Source organism: Cyphellophora attinorum (genome assembly GCF_001299255.1).
Source record: "Cyphellophora attinorum strain CBS 131958 chromosome Unknown Contig20, whole genome shotgun sequence".
In the NCBI taxonomy this organism is placed as follows: domain Eukaryota; kingdom Fungi; phylum Ascomycota; class Eurotiomycetes; order Chaetothyriales; family Cyphellophoraceae; genus Cyphellophora; species Cyphellophora attinorum.
Window position 1 is genome coordinate 314,386 of NW_017253248.1, and position 14,170 is coordinate 328,555.

Sequence of the window (14,170 nt, forward strand, 5' to 3'; positions counted from 1 at the left end):
GAATGCGCACAGCATCATGGATAGGAATATATGATGAATCGATTTGATCCCACCAGAGAGTGCATTGAACAGCTAGGCTCGTGAGCAATAGAAATGGATTATTAAATGTAGTAACCATAAGTTCATTGACTGGGGACATTTTCGTTTGTCCACCTGGGGTACGTCAGTGCATCCGCGGCGCCATATTGAACCTTCTGAATCTCTTACCACCATTCACCACTAGTACACCGACTTCCACTGCACTCGGCTCTGGCGACCGGCAAAACCCGAGCGAGATGCAGCGGCACGACATAGGGAATGTCAGGCCATGACTCGTCTGGACCGGCAGTGCGCCACGAGAGACCTTTCATCTTTCCTTGGGTGAGTCCAACCTGCTGTGTGAGTTCGCTGTACTGAACTTGCGCAGAACCGTAGGCTACGACACCTCCATGGCGTCTCCTTGCGCAATTTGGACCTCACGACCACTCCGTCTCGGCAGAGAGGCAAAACCATAACCGACGACGATGCGCCGTACAATCTTGACTCGCCCACCAAGCGAGCACTCCGGGGAGACGCACACAAGCTGACCCACAGCTCATCCTTCACAAATGTCGTCGAGGCGAAGAACCACCGCCCGGGCTCACTGCAGAAGGCAGCAACAGCATACAGTAATGATGGGAGATCCCCAACAGCACGGCCGGTGGGTCGCATGCGTCGGCGAAGCACACTGCACTGGAATTCTGCTACTCCACGAGCACGACAGGAAAAGCTACGAGACCTGACAGCGCACAGGCTGATCGATACCTGGTTCACATTGCACTCAACCACTTCGTCAGATCCGATCTATGTAAGTGAGATCATGGAGAGAAGCATGAACCCAAGCTTCGCCTTCTTCGACCTCGACGCATTAGGACCCAACATCTCGAGAAGCGATGCCTGTTTGCTTCGTGTCTGGGCAAAGCGCTCAGAAGGCACGGATTGGGCTGTTCTCCTCGAGATATCATTGAATCTTCGGTCAATGCAATTTATTGGGAAGACACTTGATGCCTTCCATCATCCACTGCCAGAGAATTGCGTCCTTCTTCACCTGTCCGACGGAATCTATACCTCTTTCACCGACATGCCCGCTGGCAGCAAAATGTTCCCTTACGAGAAGGACACCAAGGGGGAGCGAACACAGACTGGAAGCTCGTTTGATTCTCTGATGCAGTTGGCCAACTTGGATGAATGTATTCAGGACGCTCTGAAGGAGCGTAAGCGGCTGGAGGAAGACGTGGATGAGCTTTTGCGCCAACAGAACCCTGCCAGAGATCGTGATCAGGCAATTCTGTCTCAGCGAGATCGCGTCAGCACGGCTCGTGCTGCGGTGGAAGCCGTGAACAAGCAGAACGCGCATTTACAACGACGCATTGACGAATTACGTCGCAACCTCAAGGCTCGACGCGATGCTGTGAAATTTGCGGCACAGTCTCCCGATGCTAGTAGCGCCGAAGCGAAGGAGCTGCGCCGAAGCATCCAGAGGAGCAAAGCATCTAACCAGACACTTGCAGAGGAGTGCCACGGACAGATGCGCCGGGTCGGCGAGGCCTGATGGTCGTGTTCCCAATCGAAGCCATCAAGAACAAAGCCTTGCAGTTTACTATTCGAAGTATACATTTACCAAATTCGACATTCGATGACACGAATCGAGACGAGATTGCAGCTGCGTTTGGCTTCACGACACAGCTGGTTCAACACCTGTCCCTGTATCTGCGCTGCGGACTACCATATCCATTAGAAGTCAATTCCTCTCAGTCGTGGATCGAAGATCCCATCTCGGCTGGTCTGACGCAGCGACGCTATCCGCTCCACCCCACGAGCGTCGCCTATAAATTCGAATATGGAGTCTTCTTGCTCAACAAGAACATCGAGATCCTGATGAGCAAAGCTGGTTTACGAGTCCTGGATATTCGGCATACTCTGCCGAACCTGAAATATCTGCTATACGTACTAACCGCTGGCTCTGGCGATCTGCCAGCCAGGAAAGCTGGCGGGATCAGAGGCCTGCTTGGCGGGAAGGCGACCCCAACGATATCGCGTCGTACGAGTGAGGATAGCGTGCAGGGTAGTCACGAACTCTTGAAGCATGTTCAGGCCAACGGTGGAGCTGTGGCGAAGGAGAAGCCTGCAGAGCTGTACTCGGCGTCGCCGCCATCGAGGCTCGTGTATCGACATAGCAACCTTCGAGAAGCATAGTGACGCTCGATGTTGCTGTACAATATGCGATGCATCTTTTTGAGCAGCATTGGGTCCACCAAACTCCAGCAAGCTGCTCATGGATGTGAAGCATATCAAATGACATTCTGTCTTCACTGCTGGCTCTTCACTGCCACCTGGCTTGTAAGCGGAGTTACTGGTCTTCACTGTTTCTCTTCACTGCTGGTGCGCATACAGCCGGCGATATTGGGCAGAGTTACGTGACGTGGTGACTGGTGTATGCATTCAATAGCTTGCTCTGCCCGGGGGGGTACCTCTATAAAGTTGTGTCTTCATCTGCTACCTGCCGTTGAAGACCGAGTATTTGTCCACCATCCGCACCGACACACTGAGCAACGAATACAAAGAAACGTCCGAAAGCTCCGCGAAGTCACGTCCAGATACGGACTACGTCCTTCACTAGGCTTCAAGCATCCCAAGCTTCGCGACAGCGCGGGGAAACCATCCACCGGGCGGGCGCGGGGGGGGCGCTGGCACTGCATCCGTGGGGTCTTCTGCCACGGCCCAGCCAGCGGCATTCCTACGGCGGTGGTCTGCCGTTGATAACCGTCTCATCATTTTCTATCCTCTGCGAAACGACGCGCGCTCGCGCCATGTCATACAATGTCAACGTAGGCGACGCGATCGGCCTCCCTCGTGCGGACACCTCGCCAGGCCCAGACGCTGCTGACGGTGATGGCGACCAATCGTCTGCGAAGCACCGTCGCAACTATCAAGCATGCGAAGGTTGCAGATTGAGGAAGGTGAAATGCGATCTGTACGTGCCCTGCTGCTTCCCAACACATGAATAAATCTAACAGGTGCACAGTGGTCCCGTCGACGCACCTCATCCTCCTCCCTGTGCACGATGTCGACGCGAAGCCAAAGAGTGTACTTTTGCCGACACTCGAAAGAAGAGGAAGTCTCCAAGCCCAACAAGCTCACCACCTGACGACACCCACGTGGACAAGCGCCCTCGCACGACTTCGCATACTCAGACGCCGTCGCCAGCGACTCAACCTGGCAATGCCGCTTTCGGGTGGCCCTCAGGTCAAGTATCACCTGGGCTTCCAATGCAAGCGCAGCCAATCACTTCGCCGCCCAACATGCCGCCACGATACGGCAATCGTATGACAACAGCTTCAAGACCCGAACCACCTCGATCAGTAGCACAGCTGGCAATGCTTCCCAGTCCAAGAAGGACGGAAACAGCGAGCTCATGAGTCAAGCTGCAGAGAGCTTCGTCCATGACCCAATCGCCACAAGCGAGCGCTCGCTGCATTTGCTCGCCAACACGGCCAACTCCATGCAGCAACAGGGCCGTACCGAGATGAATGCACAGCTCAAGCGCAAGCTCATCGCACCCGGTATGCCTCACGTCAACAGAGACGGCAGCATTCTCGACCCAGATCAGATTGTGGCTTATCGGCACGCGCTGAAAATATGGAATAGCATGGCCTTCGTAAGGTCTGGATTCTTCTCGGCAGAAGAGGGCATTGCATATGTCGACTACTTCTACGATAGGCTGCAACCGATGACCCCAATTGTCTTGCCAGATTATAGAGATGTGCGCAAACATCTTGAGTTGTGGACATCGGAACCAATTCTCGCCCTCGCAATACTCACGGTCGCATCGCGCTACAAGGAGCTCACAGGTGCCTCCTCAACGTCCAGACAGTACTCGATACATGACAACCTCTGGCGGGCTTTGACAAGCAAAGTGCAACGACTTCTGTGGGGCCAGGAGAAGTTTGGTGGAGGCAAACATGGCAAGACTCGTGAACTAGCAAACGGCCAGCTCACTTGGGTTGGGTCTCTTCGAACTCTTGGCACCATCGAAGCGCTGTTGTTGCTCACTGATTGGCAGCCACGCTCACTACATTTCTCTCCTGGCAATGACGAGATCAGTCTACTTGCAGAGAATTTCATGGGCGAAGACAATGGCGATGGCACCAACTATCACGAATCTGACGGGGACAATCACGATAATGCAGCTGGCTCGAGCTGGCTGGAGCCCGCCTGGAGGTCTGATCGCATGTCTTGGGATCTGCTGAGTCTCGCTCAAGCTCTTGCGTGCGAACTGGGCGCTTTTGATGATCCTAGGAGCCGTCATGGTCGCGATGATCCTGATCTCCCCAGAAAGAATCGCATACGCCGCATGCTTACTGTCTACGCTGCTCAGACCAGTGGCAGAATTGGTATCCCGTCGATACTACGATTCGACGAGACCGTCCTGGACCAGTGGCGGAATATCGACAGCACTCGCAGCGAGCGTGTCGATCGAATGCAAAGTCTATGGGCCCACATCGCAAACATTATGGATGAAGCTAACAGAGAGATATTCCCATCGCGAGAGTACACCATTAACTTGACCCGGGGTACCAAGTACCGAGATCGAATTCAGAAGTTCACACCACTCCTCAATGACTGGATGGACCACTTCAAGAGAGATCGAGGTGTACTGGATGAGGTCATGGACAGCATTCTGCTGATGGAATTCGAATATGCTCGGCTATACATCAACTCGATCGGCCTGCAGCATGTCGTTGAGCAGTGGGTCCAGCCAGGTTCCTCGCCCAACAACATGGTCCGATCTGTGAGCAACAATAAGCAGTACATCGATCAATTCACCGAGGCAGCGCTTCACATCTTGGAATTGGTCAGTGGGAAGATGAATGCTCTCGGTGTGCTGAGGGATGCTCCTGTCCGAACATTCTTACGGACTCTGTCGGCCATGATGTTCACACTGAAGGTAAGTCTTCTCTCGCACCACGGTAATCATTGTAGGCTGACATTTCCTAGCGACTGAGCATAGGCAACCACGAGAAAATGGTTCGGAAGAGCATCGATCTTCTCGAGAAAGTAACCAAACTACTCACCACCCAGGTCGTCGACGATGTTCATCTTAGTGGCTCCACAGCACGAATGATCGAGGGCATACTGATGAAGGTCAAAGAAACCATGATTCGCGTCCAGAAGCGTCCTAATGGGTCCGGCCAACCCAGTCGGGAGCACACCCCAGGACGGGCTCTGTCGCCTCAAGTCAACCACAATGGTAACGATCACCACCAACGCTTCATGGATCCGAACCAAGCCTATGGGAATGGTGTGCCGCCATTCTCGGCAGGCTACTCCGACCCTCTTGCCAACATCGAGGCTCGACCAATGGCTGAGTTCTCCGACCGAACATTCATCCCACCGCCTAATTTCGGTGACTTCGACCCTGCTCTCGACGATGGGATTGATCACAGCGTTAACAGCGAACCGAATGCAGACTGGCTCACCCTCCCATTAGATGCACTGAACAACATGGACGGTTTCCGCGTCGATCAAGGCTTTCACGGCATTGGACCCACCGTGGGCACGCAAGACATGCTTGAGGTGCTCACGCAGGCTCCGTTCGATCAGCACACGATGCAATGGCTGAATCAGGATCATCTCTACGATTTTCAATAAGTCGTAAACCGAGTCACTGAGTCCCTCGAAGCCACTAGCTCCTGCGTGTGTGGCAGGACAGACGGCCAAATCAGGCCATGGAGGCCTCCGCAATACATTATGAATGATTGCTATGATACCCACGAGGAACGATTGAATATTGTCGGACAGATGTCTGACGCTCCTTCAGCACATATTGCGATGGCAGATCGTACCCAGCTAGCGCCCCCAGATACCCCGTACATAGCCCCGGCAGTACCTGCCTAATAATGTCAATTTTGAGCACATAAGAACTTTCTAGGTTTTGCAATGTCTGGTACACCTATGACGAAGTGCTTCCAGGCCCGTGGGTATGGATTGATCGAGCCACAGAATTGGCGCGACCATGAGCTCAGGGACCCATGGGAAGGTGTGCCTCGTACTGTGTTGCAGATGCATGGGATTGCGTCGATCTCAAACCTAATGTGGCCCACACCTAGGGACGGACTCGCCTCCGCCGAGAGGACTCGGCCCGGCATACATCCGCTTTCTCGCCGCCCATGAACCTCACGTCTATAGCACCGAAGGCCCTCAGTCACTAACAACACAGTAAACCCAGCAAGACTGCCATTCTACGTGACGTTAAAACGGCCTCTATACCATCGCCCGTTACTCAAGCCCAACGTCTGCAACTCCCGACCGAGATCACCCACCCAACCGCGCGCATCGTCCCGAGCACAGCGCGACCACTCAACAATGCGGTCGACGCACGCACCCAGACTTCCCTCGGATCGATAGCAAGAGCATGCAGCCAACCCCTACACTATCCGCACGCCAGCTATGGGGCCAGATCAACACCAGGACATCCGCTACAGGTACCCGAGAATGGTGTACACCTGTCATTTTGCCCACTGGAGGTATGTCGATCCCGACTGGAGGCGCATGTTGTAGCAAACAAGAGAAGCTTGTTCGCTGTCCTCTGTCGCAACTTACAATACCGCGTTGAAGAGCCTGGAACTGATCTGTTTGCGTCTATAGGTATACTCGTTCTAGGCGAAAACATTTCCACGCGACTGGCCGCTCAAGCGACTTATCTGCTCCCGTGCAATAGCGATGAATCGATCATCAGTCCCGATACGACAGGCAACTCGACCGTGCTGGGCTTCAGGGAGCCATTCTATGCTTCCATCTCCCCACAGATCTTCGCGCTCGCCACGGCTACGGTCATAAGCTATGTGCTGGTCATTCTCATCTTCATCACGCCTCGGACCTTCTACGTGGGTGGACCTGGCGGCGGAGGCGGCTTTCTATCGCGACATGGCCTGTCGACTTCAACATCAGTGGTTGGTGTAGGGAGGAGGCCGCTGCTGCAGAAAGTTGCTACGATCGGGGTGGCTACTTCCCTCACAATCGCCGCTGCGGACACCTTCCATGTCGCCCAGGAGCAGTACTACCAAGGCTATCTCGACTCGAGCGCTTTGGTCGAGGACGTCGTCAACACTGTCTTGATTCGTGTGGTCAGGATCATATCCGACTCGTTCATCTGGTTAGCCCAGGTCCAGACGCTGATCCGCCTCTTCCCGCGCCACAAAGAGAAGGTCACCATCAAGTGGCTCGGCTTTGCGCTCGTCTCCGCCGACATCATCTTCAGCATCCTCGACTCTTTCATCAGCGACAGTCCTGGGACGAGACCGAGGAGCTTTACGGATGCTATACCGGCTCTGAACTATCTATTCGAGCTGGCCATCTCTCTGATCTACGCCTCATGTGTGATATACTACTCGTTATCGAAACGACGGTTCGCGTTCTGGCATCCGAAAATGAGGAATATATGTTTGGTCGCGTTGATGTCGCTTATGTCAGTGTTGATACCCGTGGTGTTCTTTGTATTGGACATATCGTTACCGAAAATAGCTGGATGGGGTGAATACATCCGATGGGTGGGTGCAGCTGCTGCGAGTGTAGTGGTCTGGGAATGGGTAGAAAGGATTGAGGCTTTGGAAAGAGACGAGCGGAAGGATGGCATCCTCGGTCGTGAGATATTTGATGGTGACGACATGCTGGATCGGCCCTCCTCCGACGACAGTGATTATCATCGACGGAGACGTGGCAAGGGAGACGGTGGTGATCTGGAGAAGGCGGCTGGAATCATGTCCCAGATCAGGCATGTGCGCAATAAGCTGCCTGTACGGCGGAGACGGAAGAGACCTGTAGGGCACGACAGCAACAGCAGTCAGGGCCCGCCCACCGGCGGAACAGACACTACAACCGGTGTGCGGCTCGTCCCTCCCAAGCCAGCAGCGTCGCCACCGGATCGCAGCGATACCGCAAGCGCCGCTAGCACAGTCTATGCTGTCCGGTACCACAACCTTACCAGCCCGTCGCCGACGGCTCCGGAGACAGTGCCCGAACAGCCAGAGCCTCCCGCGGACCCAGTCCAGTTGCCTAAGGATATCTCGGATTCGTCGACTGAAGACCATCCGCCAATCGTGAAGGAAGTCGAACCTTCAGCGATTAAAACCACGCAACAGGCACGCAAACCCCAACAATTCTGGTCTACTGTACCGAATCCGTTCAAGCGCAGGCGAGCAGAGCCTCCAGCGGAGGTTGCGGGCGCTCAAATCGCAAGCGGACAACGACGATCACCCATCGACCAGACATTGAATCTGAAGAATCGCCTGGGCGCATTCGCTATCGCGCAACGGGATCGATTCGGACGTAACGGAAGCGGCCCGTCGCCACCTCTACCGATCATGGTCATTCCTGCTCCAAAGGGCCGGACGTGGTCGCCGGAGGAGATTCGGAACTCGAGCTCGATCAGCGCAGCGAGTCAGGCACTCGTCCAGCATGACGAGGATGGGCAAGCGGGACCAAGCGGCCACAGTCGACAGCCATCCAGCGCGACGAGCACAAGTGTATCCAGCAATAACGTGGTGATAATACCGGCGCCACGACGCGGACAGACGTGGTCACCGCCACAGGCATCTTCGTCAAGTCAGAGTAGGACGCCTACACAGCAGCGGCAGCAGCAGCACAGTAATGCTCCAACGCCACAACAACAAGATCGGCAAAGTCCGCCCGTAGCGGGCTCGCCAGTGCCATCTCTACAGCCCGGGCCCAGCAGCCTACGAGGCGCATTCGCCGAACAAGGTGCCATCGAAGGATCGCCAAGGAGCTCACCTCAGTCACGCGTCCGACGTTCGCCTGTGTCAAGGCGGAACACGCAGCCAAGAAGAACGCCGCCGGCGCAGGTGCAGCAGGCGACGAGAGCGGTCGCTACTGCTTCCCCGTCGGCGCAAGACCGCCCTCCTGAAACTCCTGGCAATGCGGCTGTGATTATTCCAGCACCCAGCACTTCTCCGCCATCAGCGACGCCTGTCATCAGCGGTGGCTCAAGAACCGCGACGAGAGATTTCTTCGTGCAGCAAGGAGAGGCGGGCAAGAAGGTAGCCACACCAGATCTGGCCCCCTCGGTCCCGCCGGTCGTTCCTGCCACTTCGCCGCCATCGCTGGCAGCCCAGCGGGAAAATGCGGCGCAGCAGGAAAGGGGCGGTCCGTCCGACGGTCCAGGTCCCGCGATAGACGCAGGTGCGCCTGCTGCCCATGGTTCCCCGGAAGGCACGACTGGTCGTTCGTGAATGTGCTCATTGTGTCGGGCCCATTGGGCTGTTGTGGGACTAGCCAATGGTGCTAATCAAGTCTCTCTCAGCGAAAGATCTGTTTATTGTTTGGGAAATCTGATGATCATGCTGTATATACCCCTTGCCCAAAAGAAAGGGCGAGGCATGATAGCGAAATGTTTTCAAGAAGCAACTTCATGTTTACGTACCGAACAGACTTATTCACAATTCCGTATGCTTATCGAGAACGTCTAGATTGTGAGAACCTCCTGTTAAGCAGCGACGCCCTGTTTCAGCCTGGCTCGTCCTCAGTGGGGACAATAGTAGAAGTTGCTGTCAATGCTCACGTGACCGTATTCGCTGACGTCGATGTTGACGTCGTCCACATGGCTATGATCATTGTATACAAATGTCCCTCTACCTCATAGCATTGAAGCTGCATGTAGCAGTGCTACATAGGTGCGCTAGATACGACCAGTCGATCGGAGCAATGACCCAGACTTGTTCGTCCTGACGCCATATAGTTGAGAAGGCACCTCTTTGCATTTCCGGAAGCTCCTGGGATGAAGCTGTAGCACTTCCCATCGAAAATTTGCTTCATCTTTCCTCACCCAAACCGACAGCCATAATGGTAAGCACACGTTCCAAGACTGGCGGCGCAAGCGAGCCAAAGCAAGCAACCCTTGAAGAGTTTGACGTCAAGCCTGCCGCAAATGCTCCGGTGAAGCAAAGAGGAAAGAGCAGCTCTGGATCTGGCAATCACGACAAGCCTCAAAAGCAACAAGGCTCGAATAAACGAAGGCTCATCAACCACCAACGCCACCACCAAAGGAGTCAATTCCTTCGGACAAGCCAGAGGAAGAGAATCGCCCACGCAAAGTGCCGAAAGGCTCTACGCCCTCGGACCCCGTCGGTGCAGCTCGTCGAGCCGCTGAGACGAGGAGGAAGGATCCCAGGGGCGGAGCACCCGAAGCACAGTCTAAAGGCAAGCGTAATGCGGCGAACGGCACCAAGAAGGAAGATGATGCATCTGAAAAAGCCAACGAGAGGTCCACAAGCAAGCCCATCATGATCAATCGTGCACCAGTCCTGACACTCTGGGCTGCATGTGTCGCATGCTTTCTCTACCCAGACCTCAACTGGGAGGCATGTCTCAGCGCAGGTGCCGCGATCGCGACCCTCTGTGCCATATCTAAGGGGCGAGCGGTCGGTAAGATGGACCCTCCCAATGATGACAATGACAACAAGGCAAAGAAGAAGGAGAAGAGAGAAAAGGATAGGGACGATGCTCCACAAAATCTAGATGTGATGTCCTTCGCTCTGCCTCTCAACCCTAAGGATGGCGGCAGAAGTGTCATGATGAGCGGCAAACCCAAGCCGCAGTCAGAGTCCGCCTTGATTAGCAAGTATGGTGGGAAGGAAGCATATTCGTCTGCGAGAAAGGCTATGGAGGAAGGGCTGAAGGCATGGAGGGACGATGAAGACGAGCTTAATCGAAGGGCTTTCGGCATGTATGAAAAGTTTAGGCCAGGTGTGCCCAGTGGAAGCCAAGGCTGGGGAAGGAAAGGAGAGCTGGACCTGGAAAAGATCGCTCAGGTCGTTGGAAAGAACTGACGACCTGTGCGCGCGGAACTGCCTGTAAGACTTGTATGATAATGCCTAGCTTGTCCCGGCCACCTAGGAATATTCACTAGCGACTTTCAGGATGTCAATGCATTCGGTATTCATTCCAAGTCACGGGACAAGTAGAATGTGGACATCTCGGACCTCGACGTCCAGAAAGCATGTCGTGCGGGCGATTGCTCTTGAGTCTTTCCCGCGGCAAGCTCTACACTTTCACTGGCAGATTGCTATGACTTCGAAGCATACAACTGGAGCCGGGTCACCTCCAGGCTCATCTCCGCCTATGAAGTGCTGAAGCGTCAGCAGTATGGCTGAGGCGCCACACTCACCTCGCCATGCCTTCAGCTAGATGTTGGGCGCTTTGGAGGTTGTATTCGAGGTTCTCATCGTAGATCCGTTGCCATCACGAGCAACGTATCAACTCCAGAGCCTCATACCTCGTCTCCAAAGCGGTTGATGAGTGTCCCAACATACGGCTCAATGCAAGCATGAAATTCGTCGCCGGCCTTCAGACTCAGCTTTCGGCTCATGCCCACGCCCGCTGGCGTTCCAGTCAGGATTACCGTTCCAGCCGGCAGCGTGGTGCCTTGGCTGAGAAAGGCCACGAGCTTGCTTACGCTGAAGATCAGGTCGTCCGTGCCGCAGTCTTGCATGGTGTTGCCGTTCAGGATGCCTCTGAGCCGCAACTTTCCCGGGTCCGGAATAAGCTCCTTCGACACAACGGTTGGACCGATCGGACATGACCCATCAAATCCTTTGCTGAAGTCCCACTGTGAAGTCCAGAATTGTGGTGTTCGCGACGAGATGTCGTTGGCGGCGGTGTAGCCAAGGACATAGTCGAGGGCCGTTTCCTCAGGGACGTTCTTGGCATCAGCTCCCAGGATGACGGCAAGCTCGGCTTCGTAGTCCCCGCAATCGTGCTGTCTGGTGATGCGTGGAAGGATGGATGGAGCCGTTGGCCATGGATCAGCAAGACACGTTGATGGCTTCAGAAACAAAGACGGCGTGCTTGGTATAAGCAGCTTGACCTCCTCGGCATGCGATCGGTAGTTCAGACCAATGCAACGTATAGTGTTTGTCTCGTGGCGTGCGATTGGTGAATAGAGGTGAGAGATAGTCGTTGTATCACCTGTGGGCTCGCCAGGGCTGAGGACAGACCTTCCACTGAAGAGCGCTACATGTACTTGTTCGCCTTTTGCGACGGCCAGACCAACATCAATGCTATCTGAAAGAGGCTGGCCTACTCGGATCCTGTCTGGAAATTTCGAATTCGTGAATCGGACCAACCCTGGCACGTCAGTCGGCGTATGTGCATTGCCCAAGGCACTCACGCTTGAAACCCGATGCTGCGACAGCCCGAGACATCAGAAGAACCTACAGATCTCCCGCTACGTTGCCCGGTCAGGTCTACAGGATGCGATGGATCGTAGCCTCGACTATGACCGATAGGGCGTTGTCTGTTTGCTGGGATACCTAGCCTAACAGCTCCTGCGTGGCCCGGATGTGGGACACTGTGGGGGAGACAGGTGGGGAAGCCGAACCATGACTCCTGTAGGACTACAGGCTATGCCGAAATCACTTCACGTATACGTCTTCTGTCCTTCCATACACTGCCACAGATCAAGTGAGTCTCTGCGAAGCTTTTGTGATAGGAGCAGGAACGGTGCCATCGCTGGAAGTTCGACTGAAGAAACGATCTTTCCAGGCAACAAGCATCCTTCAGCCATGGATCCGGAAGCCGCACCCAGCGGCGAGTACCGCAAGTACCTGCCAGATCTAAGCATACCACGCTTCACGACTATGAAGCAACAGAGTGCACATGTGTACGCCAAAGACTTCAAGGAGAACCATGGGCCTCCTTGGCTGCACGCCCTATATACTCACTGGCTCAAGCTGCTATCAGAACCTTACAAGGGCGTCACAAGTGATGGCAACGTACGCCCAAATTTGTTCCAGCTGCAGGACGAAGGTATTCCGATAGACGCTATTGTCAAGGCAGCCACCGATCTAATCTCACAATTGACGCCCCAAGAACTCGCTAGGACAATGCACCACATCGACTCGCCGGAATGGCGGACGTGGTCAAACCCAGAATTTCTATTGTCGGATAAGGGCATTCGTCTGGACGATGTCACGCCTGCCGTGCGAGACGCTACAATGGCGTTGCTGAAGGCGATACTATCTCCAGAGGGCTACGAGAAGGCTGTCTCTGCAATGCGGATCAATGGCTTCCTGGGAGAGCTAGTCGACGGCAAAGCAGTATGCAACGAATTCAGCTACAACCTCTGCCTTTTCGGCAGCCCATCGACACCACGCCCTGGGGCATATCCTTCTACGGTCACCACTTATGTCTCAACATCTTCCTCTATCGGTCCCAACTCATCATCTCTCCCTGGTTCACAGGCGCCGAGCCAAACGAGATCGACGAAGGACCTTACAAGGGCACGAAGATCTTGAGGAAAGAGGAAGCACTTGGTCTGAAACTCATGCAGTCCCTCTCAGTGGCCCAGCAGACTACCGCTCAGATCTACAAACAGATGAAAGACCCAGCTATGCCACCAGGCCGCTGGAATAGAGACGACCAACGCCACCTCTGTGGTGCTTACCGCGACAATCGCGTTGTACCATATGAAGGCGTCCTGGTGTCAGATCTTGGCCCCGAAGCTCAGTCACTCGTCTCTCAAACCCTTGCTGAATATTTCCTCTACCTGCCGCAACAAGCCCGCGACATGCGGTTGAAGCAAGCACAGCAATACTTCAAGGAGACCTACTTCTGCTGGATTGGTGACTATAGTAGCAGCAACTCTATCTTCTATTATAGAATCCAGAGTCCGGTCGTAATTATCGAATTCGACCACCACTCGGGCGTGTTCTTGACGAATCAGGAACCTCAGAGGTTTCATGTGCATACTTTGTTGCGGACGCCGAATCAGGGTGACTACGGTATGGCGCTGAAGGCGCTCATCCCAGGTGAGGTGGAGCAGGCTTGGGTTTGGGAGGAGGACCTGAAGTGAGAAAGGTGCTTGCCAACCGAAGAGCCATCACTGCTAGCAAGTGTCAAGGCACTATTGCAAAATTGGCTGGCGCGTTCTTGAGAGATTGTATAGAAACCCGGAAGCCGCGTCCGTCGATAGCTGCTGCTTCCAGCTTCGCATAACGGACGCCGGTCCATCTTTGATGAACTGTACTTTGATGGGGCAAGAATATCCGTGTCAACCGGCGTTGTAAAGATGCTTCGTAGCAAGTAGATGAACCACCTCCGCATACCTGGAATGGCTTTTTGCCGCTGATGTTATCTG

At 54.6% G+C, this 14,170-nt stretch overlaps 6 protein-coding genes across 6 annotated transcripts; 5 read left to right on the forward strand and 1 right to left on the reverse strand.

Moving 5' to 3' along the window:
* Positions 1 to 297: 297 nt before the first annotated feature.
* Positions 298 to 2,214, forward strand: AB675_1123 (UV radiation resistance-associated protein; the record flags this gene model as incomplete). Its single annotated transcript, XM_018140068.1, has 3 exons — positions 298 to 360; positions 407 to 1,460; positions 1,547 to 2,214. 3 exons carry the CDS (start codon positions 298 to 300, stop codon positions 2,212 to 2,214), a joined length of 1,785 nt encoding a protein of 594 aa, XP_017998098.1.
* A 614-nt stretch (positions 2,215 to 2,828) lies between these two features.
* Positions 2,829 to 5,670, forward strand: AB675_1124 (Transcriptional activator ARO80; the record flags this gene model as incomplete). The annotated part of the gene is made up of 4 exons (XM_018140078.1): positions 2,829 to 2,992; positions 3,044 to 3,342; positions 3,390 to 4,966; positions 5,017 to 5,670. The coding sequence occupies 4 exons, from the start codon at positions 2,829 to 2,831 to the stop codon at positions 5,668 to 5,670; spliced, it is 2,694 nt and encodes an 897-aa protein (XP_017998132.1).
* A 763-nt stretch (positions 5,671 to 6,433) lies between these two features.
* Positions 6,434 to 9,266, forward strand: AB675_1125 (pH-response regulator protein palH/RIM21; the record flags this gene model as incomplete). Its single annotated transcript, XM_018140089.1, has 2 exons — positions 6,434 to 6,545; positions 6,667 to 9,266. 2 exons carry the CDS (start codon positions 6,434 to 6,436, stop codon positions 9,264 to 9,266), a joined length of 2,712 nt encoding a protein of 903 aa, XP_017998125.1.
* A 610-nt stretch (positions 9,267 to 9,876) lies between these two features.
* On the forward strand, positions 9,877 to 10,862 carry AB675_1126 (uncharacterized protein; the record flags this gene model as incomplete). Its single annotated transcript, XM_018140100.1, has 2 exons — positions 9,877 to 9,969; positions 10,050 to 10,862. 2 exons carry the CDS (start codon positions 9,877 to 9,879, stop codon positions 10,860 to 10,862), a joined length of 906 nt encoding a protein of 301 aa, XP_017997991.1.
* Positions 10,863 to 11,302: 440 nt separating this feature from the next.
* AB675_1127 (uncharacterized protein) lies at positions 11,303 to 12,236 on the reverse strand (the record flags this gene model as incomplete). Its single annotated transcript, XM_018140110.1, has 2 exons — positions 11,303 to 12,159; positions 12,203 to 12,236. The coding sequence occupies 2 exons, from the start codon at positions 12,234 to 12,236 to the stop codon at positions 11,303 to 11,305; spliced, it is 891 nt and encodes a 296-aa protein (XP_017997988.1).
* A 360-nt stretch (positions 12,237 to 12,596) lies between these two features.
* On the forward strand, positions 12,597 to 13,885 carry AB675_1128 (uncharacterized protein; the record flags this gene model as incomplete). The annotated part of the gene is made up of 2 exons (XM_018140120.1): positions 12,597 to 13,130; positions 13,172 to 13,885. 2 exons carry the CDS (start codon positions 12,597 to 12,599, stop codon positions 13,883 to 13,885), a joined length of 1,248 nt encoding a protein of 415 aa, XP_017998053.1.
* Positions 13,886 to 14,170: the final 285 nt, after the last annotated feature.